The following is a 16,918-nucleotide window of genomic DNA, read 5'->3' on the forward strand; positions in this document are numbered from 1 at the left end:
GTTTTGAAGAAAATTTGCTGCAGGAAACTCTGAAATGCATGCCATTGGGTTCTCTTGGCACCAAGGAATGCAATAAGGGTAAAATTATCATCCTGGCTATCATAGAACTTGAGTTATAGGGTACCGAAGCTGCCACTTCAGAAACAGGAATACACACTTTTCTTCTCATTTCTGAAGCGACAACTTCAAACCCCCATAACTCAAGTTCTATGACAGCCAGGATGATAATTTTACCCTTATTGCATTCCTTGGTGTCAAGAAAACCCAATTGCATGCATTTCAGCGAGTTTCCTGCAGCAAATTTTCTGCAAAACTTTTCCCAAAATACTTGCATAAAAATTGCGCAAGTGCTCAAGGAATTGTTTTACACGAAATTGAATGACATATCTAGAATCAGTGCACAAAAATACATGTGGCCTGAAAATTTTATAACTGTGACTTCATTAATAAGAATTTTTTTTTTCAAGACCAGGGTCCCTCCTTAAGGGGCGGACACTACCCTAAAGAGTGAACTTTGAACCGCTTGCTCGATTCCATTGAAACTTGCGAATATCACTGCTGGGATCACCTCTGCCAAATTTTATTGTTTAGCTGGGGGCTTGTCTTGAACATTGCAGTGCTTAAAATAAAATGGGATGATTTGCAATCATGGGAGTCTATTTTTCTCATCTCTTGTTTCTTCAGTCAACTGTCAGCTTAGGAGAACTATCATTCCAATATTACGTGATAATATTGGTACTGTAGCAGGTTTTCTGGAGCAAAATTTTATGAGGAACACAACTGTGCGCTCAGTTTGTCTATGTTTTCCCTTTTTTCACACTAAAAAATGACTTTAAAAAAATTGATGCAATATGAAAATCCAATGTCATTCTTTGTATGGTATCATTCTTTCAAAATATAGAACTAAGCAAAATAATTCCACAGTTGTGTGCTCTGGACATTTCTCATTTCAAATAACACAAAAAATTGGAAAAATTACGCTTATTTTTCAAACGATAGTTTTCCTAAGCAAGCATAGTCATTCTTGGCACAAAGGTTGTATAACGTGCTTAATACTTATTCTAGAATAATTAAATTTGGCAGAAGTGGTCCCAGCAGTAACATAAACTAGCCCCACAAGTTTCAATGAAATTGAGCAAGTGGTTCGAAAGTTCACTGTTTAGGGTAGTGTCCTTAAGGCTGGTGATATCGGTCACTGGCCTCAGCTAGGGTTTTTTTTGAGAGCGTTAGTTTTTCTGGTCGCGTTTCGACCCCTCCGAGCTATGCTGATTTCACGGATACAGTCCAAGATGGCGGCCTCCATGGCAACGACATTGTATCCCAGTGATTGCCATGGTAACCGTGGTGGTTAAATAATGGAATAACAAAAAATAGGAGGCAGCGTGATGCCCGAGCACCACAACTCGAAACTAAACTATGTCGATCCGGTGTATATGTATCCCTGTCTGACAGGCGTCGAAAGTCGGGCCGCTTGGTCCCGACATTGGTGTGAAATTCGGTGACTCACAGTGGCGCACCCCCTTATTGGTTTCTTTCTCCCTCTGTGTGTGTGCAGGGTCCAGGAGGAGTATTCCATTATTTCATTCTCGGTCGACGAGACAGGGCGGCTCGCCCTGCTTAACATTGCCAATCAGGTAGGGGCACCCTTTTACTCAACGAGACTGTGAGATCGTGAGAGGCCAGCCGACTGTGTTCGTACTACGGAAGATGACTGTGTTCGTACTACGGAAGATGACTGTGTTCATACTACGGAGGAACCCGTATAATCGGAGTTCTGCTGTAGTCCATGACGTCAAGCGGCAAGCACTTTAGAATCTTATTTGTTGTCGCCTGCTGTGGTTATTCAGTGGTGACGATGTAATACTGCTTGAACTTGAAATAAGGGTTTTCAGTGCCTAAGTGTAGTGGCTGGACTTCTGTGCTCTTCAGAGAACTTTTCGTCAAGAGTTAATGAGGGCCTTCCACTGTGGTGTCCCTGTAGTCGGGGCCCTAGCTTTGGAATCTGTCTCTAGCATTTGTTCAGTCTGCCCCACACATGAGGTCTGTGCAGTGGTCAACGTTCAGTGTAACATGAATGTGTGCTTGTACAGTCACCCACAAAAGTTTTCGGAATGCTGAAGTCACAAAAGGCATCAATTTCCTCGCTATGTAGAGGCACAGTCAGGCTTTAAGAAGTGCATCGTGTCGTTCGAAAGGAAAGTACGGAGTTCAACCGTCATTTCATGGATGCATGCTGAAACTGCCCAGAAATTCCGTCATTTCGTGGATGCATGCTGAAACTGCTCAGAAATTAAGTTTTGTCGTAATTTTCCTGTTCCATAAACTTCTGTGGGCACCTGTACCTGTGTGAGTGTGCATGTCTGCCCCGTTGTCTTGTTTCCATCTTTAATGATCCCCTGTATGAGGAAAAGGCCATTGGTGCATCTGTATGGTTGAAGTTAATGAGGATGATGGAGGGGCAAGAGGGCTGGTGAATTTATACTGGGCTTCCCGCCTTCTCTTTCCTTTCTGCCTTGATTCAGCGAATGGAAAGAGGCAAACGGCATATTGTTACGCTTACTCTGTTACCCTTACTGGGAAGCAGTGGCTTCATTGCGAAGGATTTGTTAGACCGGTTCTTTAGCTACAGGAAATCATCTTGGTTTAGTTTAAAAAAGCTTTACCTGTGGCTGATTGCAGCATGATCACGACCCAAGTAGCACAGCTAATTGGCCCAATATTGGAAATGTTGGACAAGCCTTTGCCAATACCGTAAAAACCCGCGTATAATACGAACCCGAATATAATACGAGGTGAAGTTTTAGAGACCCGTAAAAACCCGCGTATAATACGAACCCGAATATAATACGAGGTGAAGTTTTAGAGACGTGAAATGGGAAGAAAAAAGTTTTTACCCGCGTATAATACGAGGTGAAGTTTTAGAGACGTGAAATGGGAAGAAAAAAGTTTTTACCCGCGTATAATACGAGTGACGCAAGCTCAGAGAAGACATTTATTCAAATTGCATCCCGCACTCCACTTCAATCACTTTCTTCTTCAGTAGCGCTTTCTTCGGACATTGCTTTGTCCGACAAATCATCCCAAATGTACTCATCTTCCGTGCCATCGAGGGCGTTCGAGATGCCGCGCTTCTAAGGGGGGAAGTGGGTTTAAAATTTTTTTTTTATTCTTGGTGCAATCTGAATGAAACTTTGCAGTCTTGATCAGTTTTTCAAACTGATCAAGACACAAAAAGTAAATGTCTGGTCTCAATGCCGAAGACATGCTTAGGGGGTGATGCTATTTTTATTCATTTGAAAGCAATTTATAAGCAAGGAAACTGACTAACAAGTACTGTGACTAATTTTGTTTAATTTTCTTTTATTCCCATCTTAATTGGCCATTTGAAATATAAAGCTAGGATAATATAAATAGCATCACCCCCTAGATCTTTTCAGTGCGATTACAATGATACCAAAGTTGTCAGTTTCACTTAAAAACAACATATAAAAAAACCCCGTAAGGCTTGAGTGCAGTGTCCAAAAACATCGAACTGAGAAAAACGCATTTGAAGTTTTAGACAACTGTAACTTCTGCTAGAATGCAGCTACAGCAATGTGAATGGCATCATTGCGTAGATCTTTCCTTCAAGAGAAAGGTGATATTAAATGTGTGACAGTACTTTCTCAAAAAAGTGGCTAAAGCTTGCCTTATAGCCATGTACTACTCACAGAATCAGCATGAGAGACAACATTTACCAATTCACAAGCCAGTTTCAGAGCTCTGCAAGCTAAATAATTGCTCCAATTGTGTAATAAAATGGCCATGCTACAGACAAATGAAGTTACACAATGTTTAGAGCTAAAACACAGTCGCATATTTATTCACATGACCTAAAACTGGTCGGTCTCGGAATGAAACCGGTCTACAGCAGACCAGGGCTGTATGCTGGGTCGTTTGAAGGCTTGTGTCGCATTGCCAGCCTGGTCTTGGTAGCGCTACTCTCCGAGTGCTTCTTTTCAGACTTAACAAGCCTGCGTCTGTCCTTCTCAAGGCTGCGGCGCACTGAGCAAGTTCCTGCACTGTAGCTAAGCTTCTCTGCAATTTGTACACTAGTCTGCATTAGGCCCTGGTTGAAGCGGCTGATAGCCTCAGCCACTCCCCTTTCAATGCTGCGTAGCGATGCGTGTTGGTTCTCTGGGACCTGATCCCAAATCATTGCATGTAAGCTCTCATTGGAGTTCTGCGTGATGCCGTCACTGCAGCGCTCCAACAAGGCATCATCACTGAGCCGCCTAAACACAGGCTCCAATGCCTTGCTCACGAAGTCAGGCAGGCTATTCTTGTGTGGCGGGGGATCCTCATCCTTAGCCACAGCCCTGTTGAACTGACACCAAGACTCTGGGCCTTCAGGGCAGAGGTCATGTCTCGGTGCGTCATCCGCCGACGACATGTGCTGCAGTGTGGCCAGGACTGCTCTCTGCATGCCTGGCACGTCATGCTTGTGGCTTCGCAAGGCATAACCATAATAGCTTGTTATTTTTTTGATCCTGTCTTGTGTTAGCCTACCTTTACCACCAAGTGGTTCACCTTGGGCTTTTTTTTTGTCCACAAGAGCGCGCAAGGCAGCTCCCATGCTCTTGTGGACATGGTTGATGCAGTCTTTTTTTTCAACTTTGATGAAGCCATAGACTGCATCTTCCGTAAGTGCATGAAATGTTCGGCTGTCCCCATTCAAGAGCATGGTGGTATACCTTAGCTTGTGCTTCTCTAATGAGCGCCGAAACAAGCACAGGGCCGCTTCCACCTCCATCTGGCCAGCTTTACAGTCAATGTTTTTTTGGCACAGTGGAGCATGCTGGATGAGCCATGCTGCATGGCCTGGCTCGTTTTCTTTCGGTCCGTTTGCACAGCCAAGGCAAAAGTTTGATAGCACAACATGGTCTATAACCAGACCAGTGTGCATTTCAATTATGCACCCAACACAAGTGTGGGAGCTATGTCCGCGAGTGAGCCAGCTGCCGTCATGGGTAACGTCGATATTCCCGGGCGCATTGCCGAGCTCTGCATACAATTCCTTGATGCGAGCAACGCTGCTGGCCTCGCACTCGGTAGCGGTCGCACTACAGGCACCCACCATCTTCTTCATGTGGCCCTGATACGTCTTGTGGTGCAAGCCACGATGAGATATGTTCATTACAGCGAAGAAGTCGCTCAGGGCTGTTGCCCCCTTGCCGATGCTTTGGATGGCCTTCATTGCGCGCACATTCACTTCAAAAGGCGTTGCTTTGCCATTAGCACCTCCGGCTACCCGCGGAGACGAGAAACGCACTTCGCGCAGGTCACAGGAGCTACAGGAGAGCATGAGCTTCATAGACAGCCCATACTCTTTGCCCACCTTTGACAAAGTCAGACTCTTCGTGCCGCACTCGGGACAAAGCCCAATCCCACAGATCGTATTTATCACGGCTAAGTCGACGATGACAAACTGTGTGCCACTCTCCTTGCCATCGCTCTCCAGCTGAACATCCAGTAGCTTGAATTTCCGTTCCGTAGCGCTCTGCGACGATAGATGCTCCTTCACGGTCGCCGCCTTTCTCGCGCACTCGGCAGACTCGTCAGCAGAGTAGTACACCATATCGATGCGGTCTTGGACTGAAAAGCCAGCTGACGACCCCATAACACGAGGTGTGCTGCAGTTAGCGTGAGAAGACGCCGCTTCGGACGCAACAGGTGATGGTGGCAGCGCGCCGTCCTCCTTCAGCCGCGCGTTCCATGGACGCTTTCGTTTTTTTCCATACGCTTGACGCGTCTTCCTCTTTAGGCGAGCGTCTCCAGACATCCCGGCACAAAACAGAAAGACTGTGTCGGGAAACGCGACCGTGCACGAACGCGATCAAAGCAGCAGCACACGCGCAGAGAGCAGAGGAGCGAGGACTACAAGCGCGAAAATAAAACAAAGAAAAAAAATGGCGCGCCGGCCAATGGGAGGCACGGAACACCGCGCGTGCGCGCTCCAACCAATCAGCGGCCTGGAAGCGCCCTCCGGAAAACCTGCGACGGCGGCCGCTCCGCTTGAGCAACGCCATTTTGAGATACCTCAAAATGCGCACAAAGGAACAAGCTTCAAAACGAGCCCAAGATGGCGGCGATCGGCCTGCTGCTTCGGTCATGGCGCGCGCGGGAAATTTGAAAATTTTTTGCCCCTTTTGGGGAATTTTGCGACTCCCGTGATGTTCTGAAATCAGATTTTAGCGTATTTCCTGATCGAATTCAGCGATAATATTTTGAGGGTAGGTAATTGAAGGTACAAACATTCCGAAAATGCGTTTTTCTAAAAACCGATTTTTTGACCATTTTTGACCGTTCTAAAACCCGCGTCCCCCCTTAAGCCTGCTTTGGCCGCCCGGTTGGCGTCACTGCAGGCTCACCTGAGCGCATCCACTCTGCGTAGCACCGCTTGACTGTGTCCTTGGAACGGTTTGTTTACACAACCATCAAGCGGCCGTGAAAGCTTTGTCGCGTTCCGCTGCACGCGAAAAGGGCTTCTTTCTGTCGTGGCCATCCACGAATGCTTCCTTCTACGACAGCAAACTGCCTCCCGACCGCACCATTGCCGATGTTCTCCGCAGCTAAAATCACCTTTCGCTTGAAAGCAGCCGGGTACTGTTTTCGAGACCCTGACATCGTGCTCCCCAAAACAATATCCACTTCGCGAAGCGTGCCTTACATGCGAGCATGTGCGTTGTCAACAGGCACACGGCACACCGCGAACCCTGGCGCACCCAACGGATCAACAAAGAAAAGACGTCGTGACGTCGTTTGTCGAGAGTAACGAAGCCAAGCCGTAGCCACGTGCCAATAGCAAAGCCAAGCTGCAGCCACGCCGCAAAAACGAAACCAAAACTTCGGGCAACTTCGAAAATTTTTGTTTGGATCCGCAAATAGTACGAGGCGGAAATTTAGGACGCTAATTATGAAAAAAAAAACCTCGTATTATATGCGGGTTTTTACGGTATGCTTCCAATATTGGGCCAATTAGCTGTGCTGCATGGGGACGTGCTCATGTTTAGATGCTCTCTCCTTCCCGCTTCCAACCGTTTGGGGCTTGTGTGTGCAGGGTGTCCACATGTGGGACCTGGAGGACAAGGTGCTCATACGGAAATTCCAGGGTGTCGTGCAGGGCTACTACACTATTCGTTCTTGTTTTGGCGGTGTGAACCAGGTGTTTGTTGCCAGCGGCAGTGAAGGTAGGTGCTGCCCTCTCTCTCTGTCCTTATTTGTGTGCACATGTGCTTAGACCGAATTTAAGTTTTTCTTATGTTGGTGGATAGAGAGAAAAAATCTTTAATGTGCGGAAGGATGGAAATGTTGGTTGAAGTAATACTCTCTAGCCTGCCACTGCTCACTGGGGGGGTGGGGGGTAGAGAGGAATACAGTCGAACCCGCATATACACCATTTTACGAGGAGCGGGCAGGAGAGGGAGAAATACTCTCAAACACGTGCGCTGCGCGACACCCCACTGTTGCCGTCCTCCCCTGGGCTGATAATCCGGCGCGCGCAACAACGTCCGCGGCTGCTTAGCTACCGGTCAAGCGCGTGTTTGCGTCTGTACAACAAAAGCAGCAATGTTGTACGCAACACCAACGTCTTTTAGACATCATTGTTTTATTGTCGGTTGCGGAAATAGTCGACGAAAGTAGAAAAAAAAAACAGAAAGTAGAAAAGTATTTACGTGCACCATGTTATGTGAAGGTCTCAGCACGTCTGCGGTATCCATTTCTTCACCGCTTTTCCGCCGGTCCCGAGTTGCATTGGCAGTGGGCGTAGTTGAACAAAAAATACTTGCGCCAACAAAAAGCTTAAACGTTAGCGCATTTTGTGAACGAAATGCAGACAGAAACAAACCCACTGTGTGTGCCTAATATCGGGCGCGGAACGAAGCGCAGCGCCTGGGTTACCAAAATATACTCTGGGCGTAATTTTAAGAGATCAAGTATTTGGACGGCCTTGGCAGAGCTCTTTTAATTCAGCAGTACACTATGTGAGGACTTCACAAATTTGGCCACAACTTCGTTTCGCCGCCCCACATGATCTTCAATATCGGGAGGGTGTGGGGATCGCCACCTGAAAAAAACATGTCGTTAGTGCAAAAATACTAATTTAATTTGCACAGCATGGCATGAATAGAAGCGGCGACATGAACTTTTACCGAACTGGAAAGTGAGGAAAAATGCAGCCATGGCAACGTAAGATGAAAAAATACACGGCATGCACAGGACGGTAAACTCTGCCACGCATTGTAATAAGTTATTCGACTGAAATCGCATCGAATGCACTGTAAAAAAAATCCACACTATGCATAACCGTGCCAGAGATACAACAAATGCAGCGACTTGAGCAGTGCCCCGACCCGATTGAGACTGGAATTCTCAACACAGGTGTGGCGATTCTGCCTGTCAGTGTACGTGGTAATAGCGTTCCATTAGCGTACCAACCTATTAGATCGTGTAACCGCACATTTTCTGGTATTTGTGCACCAGTGAGTACTGGCGGGAGCGGAGAAGGCGAGAATGCGAATTGCTTTCAGTCAACTGGCTTGTATCGCTCGTAGTACGAACAGTCCTACGCAAGCGGCAGGAGGGGCCGAATTTCAATTTCATCGCGCGTATCTCCGCAAACAAACATTCTAATCATCAGAAGTGGATTCGTTTCGGTCATGTACTCGTTGTTTCCAAAATGCTCAGTTTGTAAACGGGGTACTCTATCGCAAGCTCAGCATCTAAACTGTCACACTCGCCATGTCCAAGCAGGCAGCGAAAGCGTTCATAAAAAACTACGCTCCACGAAAAACTAGTTATTGATTGCTCTCCGCGACCTTGTGTTTCAACACATTTTGCTTTCGTTTTTTCTAACATGCAACACCGTGCCGCATTCGCCCTACAGGCAACCGGCGACAAAAAAGCACGCGTGAACTGCGAGCATGGCACTCACCGATGATGATCGTTCGCTGCGTCGAGGAATGGTCGCTTGCTCCCAGTTGGTTATTGCAGGAGCTAATGGCATAGCACACACGAGGATGGACACGAGGCGAACGCCCACCCAAAATTTCTAGGCTTGGCAGGAATAGAACGGGCGAATGACACTTTCAGAGATCGCACGCTGCTTCGTCTGCAGCCCACCGGCTGCAAATTATCAGTCCAAGATGGCGTCGGCGGTAGGCGGCGCTCCAGTAAAACAAACATGGCGGCGCCCAGGTATCGAAACTAAAATCATGTATATTGAACTCACGAACAAAAAATGCTTGCGAGTTCGATTTAACATGTAATGTGATATAAAAGTAACAGCAAATTTAAATATATACACGCACATTGAGATGGAAAAAGAATAGTATTTATTTCTATGATGGCCACTTACTGCGTGGAGATTACTAAGGAAAATAGTTGCAACTTTTTTGTTTCTTCATATTGATTGCCACAGAGAGACCACAGTTTTTGGTGTTAAAATTGATGTAACAGCAAATTTAGCAATATATAAAAAAAACACATTGAGATGGAAATGAAATGTGGTTCTGTGATGGCCACTTACTGCCCACAGATTACTAATCAAAACAGTGGCAAATTTTCTTTTTCTTCATATTCATTGCCTTGGAGAGAACACATTTTTCGATGTTAAAATCGACCCCCCTCCCCTCCTCTCTTCTGGTGCAGATAACAAGGTGTACATCTGGCATGTCAAGTGGGAAAAGCCTATTGCTGTGCTGCAGGGCCATGCGCGATCTGTAAATTGTGTCTCTTGGAACCCGGCCTGCCCATCAATGCTGGTGAGCGTGTCGGACGACTCCACCATCCGCGTCTGGGGCCCCGCCGCAGTTGCCGCTTCTTCCGGTCTCGGCAGTGCCTCGCCCAACTCCCAGTCCGGTGGGCCACCCCGTTCTCTCGTCTCTTTTTACAGCGACGGCTGTTAACGGCACGCTTCCCAGATTTGCTGCGTCGGTGGTGTAACGCGAAAGACAAATGAGGTGCTAATGGGCAGTGGCACCCTCCGTGCACAGCGACGCTAACTAATGTCTGCACTGTTCACGTCTCTGCACGCAGAGGGCGCCATTAATTCATGACGTGAGAAATGGCGCATTCACCACCGCGCACAGCTGTTGCTAAATCCCTTTTACGGCGACGGCTGTTAACAGCACATTTCCCAGTTTAGCTGTGTTGGCGCCGTAGCACAAAAGACAAACAAGGTGCAAATGGGGAGTGGCACCCTCTGCACACAGTGACGCTAACTAATGTTTGCACCGCTCATGCCTCTGCATGAGGGCGTCATTAATTCATGACACGATGAACGGCACATTCACAACCGCGCACAGCTGTTGCTGAATCCCGGATTACACGGGCATGGTAAACGGGCTCATTTTTTTTTTTCTTCTTCTTTTACGGCATCAGCTGTGACATGACATGTCCATACTTCCAAGTGACTTCATTACCACACTGTGTGTGAAGTTTCGCATAACAGCTTTGCAGGTCCCATAGGAGGTATCGCTGACAGCTGTCAGTACAGAAATGACATGAGCAAACAAAAGGTAGCTAGCTTGTACATTGTGTGTGTGTGTGTGTGTGTGTGTGTGTGTGTGTGTGTGTGTGTGTGTGTGTGTGTGTGTGTGTGTGTGTGTGTGTGTGTGTGTGTGTGTGTGTGTGTGTGTGTGTGTGTGTGTGTGTGTGTGTGTGTGTGTGTGTGTGTGTGTGTGTGTGTGTGTGTGTGTGTGTGTGTGTGTGTGTGTGTGTGTGTGTGTGTAGGGGGGGGGGTGCAAACATAACTGCTTTTTTCCTTTGCTTGTGTGGTTATCATGCTCATTTTGTATAGCGTGTGTTCCATTGACGGCTGTGCCAAAAAGGCAGGATCATGAAATGCGCATGCCATGTCAGTCCACGAACAGGCGTTATTACGCAGGGGCAAATGCTTTTGGGTCGCACCCAAACTCCATGACCCACGCACGAATAGCCTTCGAAATGCATGCGCACAGGAGCTTCCAGGTGCTGCCCACAGATGGCGCCTGAGACTGCTAGTCATCGTCATCAGCTTTTTCCTCCGCCGCAAGCTCTCGCCATCCATATCAGCATCACTATCACCAGCTCCAGCTTTTTGTGGCTGTCAAAGTCACGGGAGTTGTGGTAGCATGGTAGTTCACAGTAGTTCTGGCTTTCGTGTGCTGCCGCCGAGCGTTGCAATTTTAGCATCATGGGCAAGCACCTTAACCTACATGGCAAGCATGCGGCAGGCAGGATATTCGGTGTGGTTGATAAGTGCTTCCGACGTTGGTGCAACCAAAAGGTTGCATTGAGGGACACAAGCTGCAAAAAGCGCGCTTTCCGAGGCAAGCCATGCAGGTTTTTCGAACTGGAAGAAGAGCTGCCCTGCTATGTGATGGAAGTGCGAAAGAACAGCTATGCGTTGACAACGGACATGCCGCGGGACTTGGTCATGCACTGGAGCACAGTCGGCGAGTGACGATTGAATGTAGAATAAATGCCGCTCATTCCCTGATTGGTGTGTTTTTTCTTTAAAGTTGTTTTTTTTTTGCATATCGCGTATCGTCACTCGAATCTGGAAAAGTATGGCTCTTGCACGCATTTAAGTGTTTTGAGACTTCCAAGTTCCGTTTTAAGCAATGCTTACTGTGTCTGTGCTCATAAGTTGCCCCAAAAGGCTGCCACACTACTGTTACAAAGTGGCATTTCTGCTCAAAGCGCTGCTTCAGAACACATCCCGGCAGTGTCCCACTCCTGCCTGTGGAGAGCGTATGGAAATCTGTCTGCTATACAGAAACTTGGTTCAAAACATGCGCATGAATTCCACAGGTGTGATTTGCTTCCAGCAAGGCGCCAACCACGCATGTGGAGTGGCAGGCGTGCGCTTGCGGCTGTCACTTGCACCCGTTGCCGACACTGACTGCGCGTGTGTGCACCGAGCTAAAGCTGGTGGTTTGTTTTCAACCAGCGGAAGACGGGAGAAGGCAGAGGTGGAGAGGCACATACATGGTCTGTTCTGAAAGTAGTAGGACTGGTTTTTTCCTGGGCGAACGGGCGGACGAGAGGTGGTCTGCGCGTGCAGGATCGTTAAAGGGGGATATTGGGAATGCTGGGGAAAATCGGCTCTCGGCTCTCGGCCGTTGAAGAGAGGAGGTCGCTTGTACTGTGAACCCCTGTCGAAACGTCTCGTCACGCAGAATCATCGAGCGTTTACTGGATCAGCGATACGCGATCAAATTTTGAGTAAATTTTGGTAAAACGGGCAAAGAGACTCACAACATGATTAAGGAGGTCTACGGTGACGCTTCCATGTGTAGATCAGGTGTTTTTGATAGGCACAAGCTTTTCCGAGAAGGTAAGGAAAGAGTGGAGGAAGACGACCGCTTCAGACGCCCTTCGACCAGCAAGACCAACGAAAATGTGTAGCGAGGGAAACATTTACTTAACAGTGATCTATCAGAATGATTGCTGATGACTTGAGCATTCCTCAAACCCAAGTTTTCGGGATCGTGACAGAAAATTTATCCATGAGGAAAGCGTGCGCGAAGTTGGTGCCGGGAGTGTTGTCAGAGGAGGAAAAGGCCAACCGGTAGGATCTTCTTCGTCATCTGAATGAGGACCCCGATTTTTTGTCCCGCGCAAAGCGCAACGCTGTCTCAGCCCCCCTACAGCCTCGACTTGGCCCTGCCAGACTTTTTTCTATTCCCGAGAATAAAATCGACGCTCGAGGGGAAACATCACGGATCGGTAGAGGTGGTTCAACAGGCCGTGACGAGGGAGCTGAACAGCATTCCGGTCCAGGCGTTCCTGGAGGCGTACGAAAACTGTAAAACTCATTAGCAGCAGTGAGTAGGTGTGGAAGGGTGCTACCTTGAAAAATTGTAATCGTTTGTACTATTCTCTTGAATAAATTTTGTTTAAAAAAATGAGTCCTACTACTTTCAGAACAGACCATGTATGTGCATAGTGGCCATGTGAAAGAGGCGGATTATCACGCAGAAAGTAAAGGACTCTAGACAGCAAATTTTTTGCTTGCGCGTTTTCTTCTTTCAAAATGATTCGTTAGACATTAATATACATGGATCACTGCGTGATATTCATCTGTGACCGCTAAATAATTATTGAATTTCTTGATGCTGTTTTGGTCTTGTCAACTAAATGATAGCTGTGACGTGTAGTTGGCCTTTAGGTCACGTGAGGCACAAAGAAACTGCAATATAACTGCTGATAGTTTTATGTCATTCCAACTCTTCAAGCAGGCTGGTTTAAAGGGTAGCTGAAACAGTTTTTTGAGAATTCGAGGTTATTCAAGAATTCGAATATCAAGCTTCTAGATAAAGCATGAAAAGTATTTTTGCACTAGCATTTAAAATGATGTCATAATCATTGATTAAAACCGCAATGATGTTTAGGCTTCTTCTCACTACATTGGTGGAGTGCGGGGAAACTCGGCAGTGATGTCATTGTTGCCGAAATTTCAGATGTCCACTGCTTACGCCTGCATGCTGCTGTGCTTCGTCAGATGGCGCCAAACAATGCATATGAGCTTCACCTTCGATGGCGTCGGTTTTCTTGCTGGAAACGTAGGGCCGTCATGCGTGATGTCATTATCGGGGCCTCTGCCCGTCGCTGTGCACTTCAGAGAAGCCTGAACGCCGCCGCCGACTTTGTTCGGCGATTACGCCACCATTTTAAATGCTGGAGCAAAACGATTTCGCAGGCTTTACGTGCACGTTTTGCACATTCGGCAACTCATCGCATTCTAAAACCGCTTCAGTAGCCTTTTAAGTGTTGTAGCGAATTAAAACTATGCATCATCATTTGTATTGCGGGTTTTTCTTTGTGCCTGAATGTGACCGAAAGGTCAACTACACGTCACACCATCGCTCAGTTGATGAAACTGAAACATAAAGAAATTCGATTATGAATTATTTGATGGTCATAAGCAAATATCACACGGTGATCCATGTATTCTAATGTCTAATGCATCATTTGAAAGAAGAAGACTCTGAACAAGAATTAGGTGTTTATAGTAGTCCTTTTAAGACGTTAAGCTTTTTTTCTGCTGTTTTTTCTGTATGTTGTGGGGAATCATGTGTGGCCTTTTGTGCGACACAGTTCTGCATTGTACTTGCTGTGCTTTGGGGGCAGCGTTGCCAATTGTGCTGCCCTTGTGTCTTCCTGCGCAGGCGAGATGGGCGAAGGATCCCCTTACTCCAACGGCAGCAGCAACGGGGTCTGTGACGGTGACGGCAATTCGGTCGTCTAGCAGCCTCTCCCTATCTTCTTCAAAGGGACTCTAATACATGTTTCACGGAGTGTGCTCGGGATTGTGTGGAGAACGGAAAGCTGCAGAGAGATAGAGAGAAATGACTGGCTGAAAAAAAATGCGGTGCTTCCGCACGGCACCGGTTTCGTGACATGCCTTGTCAGCTGGGAAGAAGTGCATTGTGGGACGCTGAAGACATCCAGCCTGTGGATTTCAGAGACAAGCTTTTGGATACGGCACACTTGAAGCATTTCAAGTTCGTCTGGGCTGCGGAAGTTGCCTAGGCAGCGGAACGCGTGTGACGGGCTTGAAGGCGTGACATGCTTGTGACATGCGCGTGATGGGCTTGTGATGTGCATGCGACAGGCTTGTGACAGTCTTGCAATGCAGATTCTTGGGCTTGGGCTGACTGAAGACACTAGGGTGACTGTCCAAGTTATGGAATGCATGTGGTGGGCTTGAAGATGTCGCATGCATGTGACAAGCTTGTGACGGGCATGTGACAGGCTTGTGACGGTCTTCATTGCACTCTTGCAGCCTTGGCCTGGCTAAAGACACCCGGTTAATCGCGTATCGGTTGCCTGATGGCATGCTTGTGGTATCCAGGCATTGGATTGCAAAGGGTGGCTGAGAAATGGCGTATCGGAGACTTGGCTTTCCTTCAGTGCGAGTTTGGCATGCGAAGGGAGAATGTTCATCGCGTTTAGTAGGATCGATCTTTAATTGCTTCATCTACGATCATGTGTGCCGGTGGATCGTATCGGAAGTGAACATCGGTTTGTTTTTTGGTGGTGCATATGTTTTTTTGAGGCTGTCTGTCCGGACACTCACATTGGGCACCAAAAATTGAATTTAATTACTTTCATTTTTTTTCTCTCTGGGAGGCGGTGCGGTTTCTGGTAGTGTTGCTTGTTCTCGGTGTGCTAGGCGGCCATGTTTTGCTGCAAAGTTTAGATTTGTGGTCATATCTCGCAGATGTACGTTGTTGGTGTCGCGATATCATGTTGTGAAACCTGCACTGCCACCAGTTTTACTTGTGGTGCAACATTTACGCTTCGTTGCTCAAGGCTTTAGCCTCATTGACAGGTTGAGAACAACCGTGCTTATAATTGGCGCACTCGGTCTTCAAGCATTCAATCGTGACGACATCCAGATCAGCATTTTTACGTTAGGCGAATACGTTTGACACATTTAGGAGCTTGCGGATCTTATGCAAACGTTGACTAGTATTTGACAACGCAGACAATTGACGCTAATGGTCATTTCTGGACTTAGTGTTCAAGCATGTAGAATGTTTACACGAATGTTTAAATTTGACGTTCATTTCTTAGCTACTGATGAAAATTACGATCCAATGAGCGACGTTATGATGATGCCCAAAAGGTTTGAGACATTTCAAGCAAATAAAGTGCTTCGAAACACTGGCATGCAGTTTGAGATACTTTGTTTTTGTGTTGGTGAGACAGATCGAGGCGGTTTCTGAGGGGAAGCAAGAGCTCAGAGTCTGCAATTATGAAGTGACCTGTTTGTCGCGTACAACACTTGTAAATACAGACTGCATGTGTGTTTTGAGAGCATGAATGCCTCGATTACTTAGAGAGTGAAATGAAAGTGGAAACAGCAGCAGCATTCGTCTTGAGAAAACGGGGGGGCCTCTTAAGACATCGTGTGCATGATTTAGACACTGATACAGGAAAATGTAACAAATTAGAACATTCTTGTGTGTGTAAGTGTGTATGATGTGAGCATGCCAATAATACTTCCGACATTAATGTTTTTTTTCCTCTTCCCATTGTTGCTAACGTGGTAGAAGATGCGCGTATTCGTTAGAGCATAGTGATGGGCAGTTTTTTTTTTCTTTTACTTCAGTCGTTTTTGTTGTTGTTGAAGTGTTTGCATTTCAGCTATTGCAGTTGTGCAGTTTCCAACATTGAAAGCCTTGACAAACTTTTTACGCAGCGTCTTTTTTTTTTTTTTTTCGCTGTGTTATGGTCATGTTGAAAATGGCCAAAACCAGTTTTTTTTTGTGTGCGCGCGTGTGTGTGTGCAGTTTCTGCTGCTTCAGTTGAGAAGTGTCATGCTTGCTACTAGCTGCCATTAACCAAATAAAAACACAAATGCACCACCTTCAAGCTTGGGCTGCAAACCATCTTTGAGCTGGACTTGCAAACATGCCGACTTGCTGACCATCTGTGAGCTGGTCCAGCAAACAATTTTATGGTGCATTCAGGCTTGGGTACTCAGCATCTAGAGCACGTGTAATTCCCATCACCAAAATGCTGTGGCGGTCACACTTGAAGTGCTGACTCCTCCTACAGAACCACTGGGTTGTACGAGTTGCTGACTGGTCAAAAGCAAAAAAGAACCTGTTTCTGAAAGCTCCCTTATACTGTGTGCGATGTCAGTGCACGTTAAAGAACCCCAGGTGGTCGAAATTTCCGGAGCCCTCCACTACGGCGTCCCTCATAGCCTGAGTCACTTTGGGACTCGTAACTCACGACTCCGGCGGCTGAATTTTGATGGAGGCGAAATTCAAGAGGCCCGTGTACTTTGCGATGTCAATGCACGTTAAAGAACTCCAGGTGGTCGAAATTTCCGGAGTCCTTCACTACAGCGTCCCTCATAGCCTGAGTCACTTTGGGA

The 16,918-nt window shown here is 46.9% G+C and overlaps 1 protein-coding gene across 3 annotated transcripts in view; it reads left to right on the forward strand.

Moving 5' to 3' along the window:
• LOC149330525 (WD repeat-containing protein 26) overlaps positions 1-16,407 on the forward strand; it is a 54,585-nt gene extending 38,178 nt beyond the window's left edge. For all 3 annotated transcript variants that reach the window (XM_089561143.1, XM_089561145.1, XM_089561144.1), the window contains exons 12-15: positions 1,556-1,634; positions 7,100-7,229; positions 9,691-9,900; positions 14,196-16,407. In XM_089561143.1, coding sequence (XP_089417269.1) covers positions 1,556-1,634; positions 7,100-7,229; positions 9,691-9,900; positions 14,196-14,275 — 499 coding nt within the window. In that variant the 3' untranslated portion in view covers positions 14,276-16,407. The remainder of the gene's footprint in view (positions 1-1,555; positions 1,635-7,099; positions 7,230-9,690; positions 9,901-14,195) is intronic.
• The last annotated feature ends 511 nt before the right edge of the window (positions 16,408-16,918 follow it).

The sequence above is a fragment of the Amblyomma mixtum genome, chromosome 9, assembly GCF_055824585.1.
Source record: "Amblyomma mixtum isolate Tamu chromosome 9, ASM5582458v1, whole genome shotgun sequence".
Lineage (NCBI taxonomy): Eukaryota > Metazoa > Arthropoda > Arachnida > Ixodida > Ixodidae > Amblyomma > Amblyomma mixtum.